Source organism: Panulirus ornatus, chromosome 7, assembly GCF_036320965.1.
Source record: "Panulirus ornatus isolate Po-2019 chromosome 7, ASM3632096v1, whole genome shotgun sequence".
NCBI classification, from domain to species: domain Eukaryota; kingdom Metazoa; phylum Arthropoda; class Malacostraca; order Decapoda; family Palinuridae; genus Panulirus; species Panulirus ornatus.
Genome location: NC_092230.1, coordinates 30,646,100 through 30,653,837, shown reverse-complemented (window position 1 = coordinate 30,653,837; position 7,738 = coordinate 30,646,100). Strand labels below are relative to the sequence as shown.

The 7,738-nt window shown below is 37.6% G+C and overlaps 1 protein-coding gene across 1 annotated transcript in view; it reads right to left on the bottom strand.

Annotated features, from left to right (window-relative positions):
- Positions 1–1,558: 1,558 nt before the first annotated feature.
- The window catches only part of Vps24 (vacuolar protein sorting 24), a 46,825-nt gene continuing 40,645 nt past the window's right edge, over positions 1,559–7,738 (bottom strand). The window contains exons 4-5 of the mRNA XM_071663420.1: positions 4,921–5,132; positions 1,559–2,467 (exon numbers count right to left, since the gene is read on the bottom strand). Of these exons, the coding sequence (XP_071519521.1) occupies positions 2,306–2,467; positions 4,921–5,132 (374 nt within the window). The 3' untranslated portion in view covers positions 1,559–2,305. The remainder of the gene's footprint in view (positions 2,468–4,920; positions 5,133–7,738) is intronic.

Below are 7,738 nucleotides of genomic sequence, written 5' to 3'. Positions count from 1 at the left end.
ATAAAATGAAGTCCCCTATTAAAGGTTTCACCGATTGTATTATATTTCAAACCATGATTAACTATAAACATATTCATATACATCACTGTAAGGAATAAACTGATCATGAAAAATCATTCTTATTCAAAGAAAGTAAGTAATGCAGTGAGAACACAAAGTTAAATGACATACTGCAAAAACATTTCTTTTCGGAAACACTTAAACTACTCCCATCATCACATGATGAATCGACATTCTGGTTACATATGTTGCTCAGTTATCATACCATCAGCAGCCTATAGAGGTTTCTTCCATTATCATCAAGGTATAGAAAGAATTCTGCTGACCCCATCGCTCAAAGAACCATCAGTAAAAGTGCACAGCATGCAAGCTATGCATACACGGTGGAAAATACTTACGAGTGCTGGGAGACATAGCGATGAGGGAACATTTATGATATGGTGAAGAATGTGAAGAAGAATAAAAAGAGAAGTGTGTAGAAATAATGACTTTGAGAGTGTTTTAGAGGGATTACATTACAGGAGTAGGGCCAACCCATCACCTTCCCTCACATGGAAGGGACTACAGCAACAAATGCATTGTTTTTCTCTTTTATGTAATCATGGCACCTGGAAGAACCTTTGTAAAAGATGACAGTATTGAACTTTACTACTTCCAAAGGAAATATACCTACAATATCCTCCTATGTGCTAGCCACTCACCCTGCTTACACTCATTTTTTTGTGTGAGTAGTGTAATATATTTCCAAATGTATTTAAGTTATTCACCAGCATTATTATGACTGTATATGAAATAAAAGTAAACTGTGACACTATGTTCAGGAAAAAAGAAACAAAAGTTCTAATATTCTTCTACACACATGCCAGCCACCCACCCTGCTCACACTCATTTTTAGTGTTTGTAGTGTAAGATTTCCAAACATATTCAAGTTATTCACCAATGACATTGTGCCATGTATGATAGTACAGTGTGACACCAAGCTTACATGAAAGAATATAAAACTTCCATTTCCTTCTTTCTTAATAGGAGCTATCAGATGTCTATCTAAACTGGTGAACTTCAATGCTGCTTTTTAGACTCTTTAAACTCACTACTACTACCTGACGTGTCTAACTAATGTTACAACCTATTACTTTTACCTGATGCTCCAACCTTATATTCCTACATACAACTACCTAATGCTCCTGTCTAATGTTCTAACCTACTTCTGTCTATTCCTCCTACCGTTTTGCAAAAAGGCAGGGCTAGTGTACAGAGCTCACAATAAAAAAATCTAGAGATATGAAGAATGAGTCACATGAGTTAAGTGTTCTTAAGTGTTATGTGTGACAAGGAGAGAGAGTATGGTTGTGGACAGAATACCAGCAGTCCAGTGCTCAGTAGTTGACCAGCCCAAAAGAGGTATTCATTTAACTTTCTAACTATCTTTTCTTACCTCTTCATGCTAATATATCATTAGGGAGGGGAAGAAAATTTTTTTTCTTTGTCTTTCAAACTGCACAAGCACATCAACATTGCAGTCAGTACAACTGTTTCCGGGTTAACTGAGAATTCCATAACCACATAATGATGTATTATAAAATTTTTTACAAGGATTGAAGAGGGATGTATATTTATATGCAACAGTATTTGCTTTGGCAACACTGAATTATATCTTGTAATGTGACACAAATCTCCATATGTAAAAAAAAAAAAAATTGGGGGGGCTAGTGTTGTCACAGTGAAAAACGGGAATTATAGTATAGTACAATTCATAAGTTATGAAAGCAATTCCTTCCTTCAGATGAAACCAGGTAAAAACAATGAATCATGATATAGGCATAATCTACAAGCTTAAAAAACAGAATGAAGTGAGATAAATAAGATAGAGACTGTACATTTCTTTTGACTAAAAGTTTCCAGTAATGTTGGTGCTATTCACAGACTTTGTTCAAGCTACTTTTTATCCAAATTTTCATGGATTATAAGTCCAGTATCCATATAGATAGTAAATTCACAGTAAAGTGCTTTGCCACACTTATCAAATTAATTTCTTTAACATATACTGTTGAAACTTGAAAGAAATGTACTGCTAACTATAAATTGAGACAAAAAAATCATACATATCACATCAAACGCAAATTTAAAATTTTGCCTTCGTTACTTTCTTTTATTTTCAAAATATTTACTCTTTAAAACCTTAAGTAAAACAATTCATTATAAATTTTTTTGTATTTTCATTTTAGAAACATTAACAGCCCACTTGCTTCAAGGAAGAAAAGCACCTTGATCAAAGATTCCATGATCATCACATTCCTTTTCCTCCTCAGCTACGCAAAGCTTCCAGACGATTTCTCATCTCCTCCATGTCTTCTTCTGGTTCCTCCTCTGGGGCAAGTGCAGTTGCACCCTCAGGCTCAGCAGGCAATGCATCACTCACCATGGCTGGTGTCTTGCCCAGCTGGCCAGCTGTGATCTCCCATAACACCTGATTGTGAAATATAATCCATTACATTGTATTGTGGGCATATGTAGAAAAAATATGGTTTTTTAAACAATGAACATATGTTATTTCTCAGCATAGCAGTGATCTCTGTACTGTGTAATACTATCATACACTCATAATTGGTAAGGATTAACCAGAGAAGCAAAAGCACCATACCTAACTTTAAAATCTCTAAAGCTCAATTTCTTCTTATTCAATTTTTAAAACTTGTAACTTCTCTGTTTGCTCTGATGGATCTAATTCCACCTCTCAACATAGTAAACATACTGTAGCAGATATGGGGTATTTTGGTCGAGGTGGTGTGCGAAGTGAGAGGGTCAGGGAGAATGGTTTGGTAAACAGAGAAGAGGTAGTGGAAGCTTTGGGGAGATGAAAGCAGGCAGTGGTGGGTTTGGATGGTATTACAGAGGAATCTATTAAAAAAAGGGGTGTCTGTGTTGTTGACTGGTTGGTAAGGATATTCAATGTATGTATGGTTCATGGTGAAGTGCCTGAGGATTGGTGGAATGCATGCATAGTGCCACTGTACAAAGGCAAAGGGAATAAAGGTGAGAGTTCAAATTACAGAGGTACAAGTTTGTTGAGTATTCCTGGGAAATTATATGAAAGGGTATTGGTTGAGAAGGTAAAGGCATGTACAGAGCATCAGATTGGGGAAGAGAAGTGTGGTTTCAGATGTGGTACAGGATGTGTGGATCAGGTGTTTGCTTTGAAGAATGTATATGAGAAATACTTAGAACAAATGGATTTGTATGTAGCATTTATGGATCCGAAGGCATATGAGAGAGCTGCTAGAGATGCTCTCGGGAAGGTTTAATATTAAGAGTATATGGTGTGGGAGGGAAGATGGTAGAAGCAGTGAAAAGTTTTTCCAAGGATTTAAGGTACGTGTACGAGTAGGAAGAGAGGAAAGTGACTGGTTCCTAGTGAATGTCGGTTTGTGGCAGGGGTGTGTGATGTCTCCATGGATGTTTAATTTGTTTATGGATGGGGTTGTTAGGAGGTGAATGCAAGAGTTTTGGAGAGAGGGGTAAGCATACAGTCTTTTGTGGATGAGAGGGCTTGGGATGTGAGGCAGTTGTTTGCTGATGATACAGCGCTGGAGGCTGATTTGGGTGAGAGACTTGTGAGACAATGCAGAGGTTGGTGACTGAGTTTGGTAAAGTGTGTGAAAGAAGAAAGCTGGGAGTAAATGTGAATAGAAGGAAGGTTATCAGGTTCAGTAGGGTTGACGGAAAAGTTGATTGGGTGGTAAGTTTGAATGGAAAAAACTGGAGGAAGTGAAGTGTTTTAGATATATGGGAGCAGATTTAGCAGTGGATGGAACAATGGAAGTGGAAGTGGGGGAGGGGGTGAAGGTTCTTGGAGCGTTGAAGAATGTGTGGAAGGTGAGATTGTTATCTCAGAAAGCAAGAATGGGTAAGTTTGTTGGAATAGTGGTTCCAACAATGTTATATGGTTGTGAGGGATGGGCTATAGATAGGGGTGTGTGTAAGTGGGTGGATGTGTTGGAAATCAAGAGCTTGAGGACAATATGTGGTGTGAGGTGGTTTGATCGAGTAAATAATGAAAGGGTAAGAGAGATGTGTGGTAATAAAAAGAGAATGGTTGAGAGAGCAGAAGATGGTGGAACGATGTGGTATATTGGGGTCAATGTGCTGTCAATGGATTGAACCAGGGCATGTGAAACATTTGGGGTAAACCATGGAAAGTTTTGTGGGGTCTGGATGTGGAAAGAGAGCTGTGGTTTCGATGCATTACACATGACAACTAGAAAATGAGTGTTAACGGATGTGGCCTTTACTGTCTTTTCCTAGCACTACCTCACATGCATGCAGAGGTTGGGGGATGCCATTTCATGTGTGGCAGGGTGGCAGTGGAAATGGATGAAGGCAGCAAGTATGAATATGTATATGTGTATATATGTATATGTCTGTGTATGTATATGTATGTATAAGTTGAAATGTATAGATATGTACATGTGTGTGTGTGGGCGTGTATGTACATAAATGTGTATGTGGGTGGGTTGGGCCATTCTTTCATATGTTTCCTTGTGCTACCTCACTAACACGGGAGACAGCAACAAAGTATAATACATAAATAACTACGTGTATAGATATCCCTAGCCTACAGTAGTACCCAATTTATGAACTAGCTTCTTTGGGAAGCTTCTGTACTGTCAAAGAAGAAGAAGAAAAAAAAAAAAAACAAGTTATGTCTAAAAGTTAAAATGGTCATATTTACGGTTTTTAGTAGTGGTTAGATTCCTTTTAAGTATCCCTCACAATGCATTTCAAACAGAAATTCAATGATTCTAACTTTAGATGTTATAAGGAGACCCTTCAATCATAATTTCTGGTTTCTAAACATTCTAACATATTACAGCTGTAAAGTCAAATTCTGAGATTTGACTGTCACTATCACATCCCTCTAACCTTGTCAATTTCCTCCTGAGCCTCCTCCTCCAATTCCTCAGGTTCAAGGCCTTCCATGGTATCCTCCAGCATTTCTTCAATGATGCCAGCTTTCATCATTTCACGGCTCAGCTCCTGCATAGTTTTACTAATTTCAGGCAATCTGATCAACTCTTGCATGGCTTTCATTACATCAGTTGACTGCTGCAGTGAACCAGCAATACGAAGAGTAGCTGTAAGAAATTTTAAATTTTTAAGGTTTATAAAACAAATGCTTCAATGAATTTTCCACATTAATGAATACAGTGACATTACATTAATATTCTCATTGGTGTGTGTCTGATGGGTTTGAGTTTAAGACTGAGTTAGGAGGTTGGATGTTTAATATTTGCCACGTTATTTTCATGTGTTGTTTTTGTTGGGGTAGGGGTCTGTGGGTAGAGAGGTTACTGAAGTGTGAGGCATAGGTAAGATTTTCATTTCAACTTAGCAAGTTGATGGTTGGTTAGAGAGTGGTTTCGGTGGGAGGGATGTAATATTGTTGCATAAAATTGACTGCCAAGCATGTTGGGGTGGGACTGTACTGAGAGGAGCTTTGTTTCACTGTAACGTTGATTGTTTGTGGTGGCTAGATAGCGAGTAAGTGTACTGAATGCAATATCTTGTTTGTTGGCATTATTTTCATATTTGGTTCTGAAAGGCACAGTTAAAAGTGGAGAGGATGGATTGTTTGTAGAGGATACTGAGGGATTCCTTTTCTTGTCCCAATATCTAATCTATTTACAATTACTATTACAAGACTAATTTCTATAAGAGTCCTGGCATTACCCAGAATCTTTGTTACGGGTCCTGAAGCTCAAGGTTATGCTACTTTTCATAGCAGGTACATGGAAACTTTTTTGAAGTGAATAGTTTGTTGATTGGACTATCCTCACAATGACATTCTCCCAAAAGTTGACTTTTAACTTGCAATGTAACTTCAAGCAGGTAGAGTCCAGTGCGCATATACAAACATACATATGATTTTCATACTGGATCGCTGTTTCTTATGCTAGCAATATAACATTAAGAAACAGATGTAGAAAGATACATCCTAGCTACAACTCTTCCATGTATATCAACTACTGCCTGAGGATATCATTATTACATGAAAGTGCATTTGGGAACATATGGAGTCTCATTCGCCCATGGACTCGATGGTATATATATATATATATATATATATATATATATATATATATATATATATATATATATATATATATATTCCTATGAGTCCACGGGGAAAATGAAATACGAAAAGTTCCCAAGTGCACTTTCGTGTAATAATCACATCATCAGGGGAGACACAAGAGAGGAATATAACAGTCAGTTGATATATATTGAAGAGACGAAGCTAGGACGCCATTTGGTAAACATGATTTGGTAAATCACATGTTTACCAAATGGCGTCCTAGCTTCGTCTCTTCGATGTATATCAACTGACTGTTATATTCCTCTCTTGTGTCTCCCCTGATGATGTGATTATTACATGAAAGTGCACTTGGGAACTTTTCGTGTTTCATTTTCCCCGTGAACTCAGAGGAATATCTTGATCACGCCCAAAATTGTGATCCTTTCCAATATATATATATATATATATATATATATATATATATATATATATATATATATATATATATATATATATTTTTTTTTTTTTTCTTTTTTTTTCTTAATTTTCCAAAAGAAGGAACAGAGGGGGGCCAGGTGAGGATATTCCACAAAGGCCCAGTCCTCTGTTCTTAACGCTACCTCGCTAATGCGGGAAATGGCGGATAGTTTAAAAGAAAAGAAATATATATATATATATCAGTGATGGATTGCGCAAAAGATGCTTTTGGCATGAGAAGAGTGGGAGGTAGGTTGATTAGAAAGGGCAGTGAGTGGTGGGATGAAGAAGTAAGAGTATTAGTGAAAGAGAAGAGAGAGGCATTTGGACAATTTTTGCAGGGAAAAAATGCAATTGAGTGGGAGATGTATAAAAGAAAGAGACAGGAGGTCAAGAGAAAGGTGCAAGAGGTGAAAAAGAGGTCAAATGAGAGTTGGGGTGAGAGAGTATCATTGAATTTTAGGGAGAATAAAAAGATGTTCTGGAAGGAGGTAAATAAAGTGCGTAAGACAAGGGAGCAAATGGGAACTTCAGTGAAGGGCGCAAATGGGGAGGTGATAACAAGTAGTGGTGATGTGAGAAGGAGATGGAGTGAGTATTTTGAAGGTTTGTTGAATGTGTTTGATGATAGAGTGGCAGATATAGGGTGTTTTGGTCAAGGTGGTGTGCAAAGTGAGAGGGTTAGGGAAAATGATTTGGTAAACAGAGAAGAGGTAGTAAAAGCTTTGCGGAAGATGAAAGCCGGCAAGGCAGCAGGTTTGGATGGTATTGCAGTGGAATTTATTAAAAAAGGGGGTGACTGTATTATTGACTGGTTGGTAAGGTTATTTAATGTATGTATGACTCATGGTGAGGTGCCTGAGGATTGGCGGAATGCGTGCATAGTGCCATTGTACAAAGGCAAAGGGGATAAGAGTGAGTGCTCAAATTACAGAGGTATAAGTTTGTTGAGTATTCCTGGTAAATTATATGGGAGGGTATTGATTGAGAGGGTGAAGGCATGTACAGAGAATCAGATTGGGGAAGAGCAGTGTGGTTTCAGAAGTGGTAGAGGATGTGTGGATCAGGTGTTTGCTTTGAAGAATGTATGTGAGAAATACTTAGAAAAGCAAATGGATTTGTATGTAGCATTTATGGATCTGGAGAAGGCATATGATAGAGTTGATAGAGATGCTCTGTGGAAGGTAT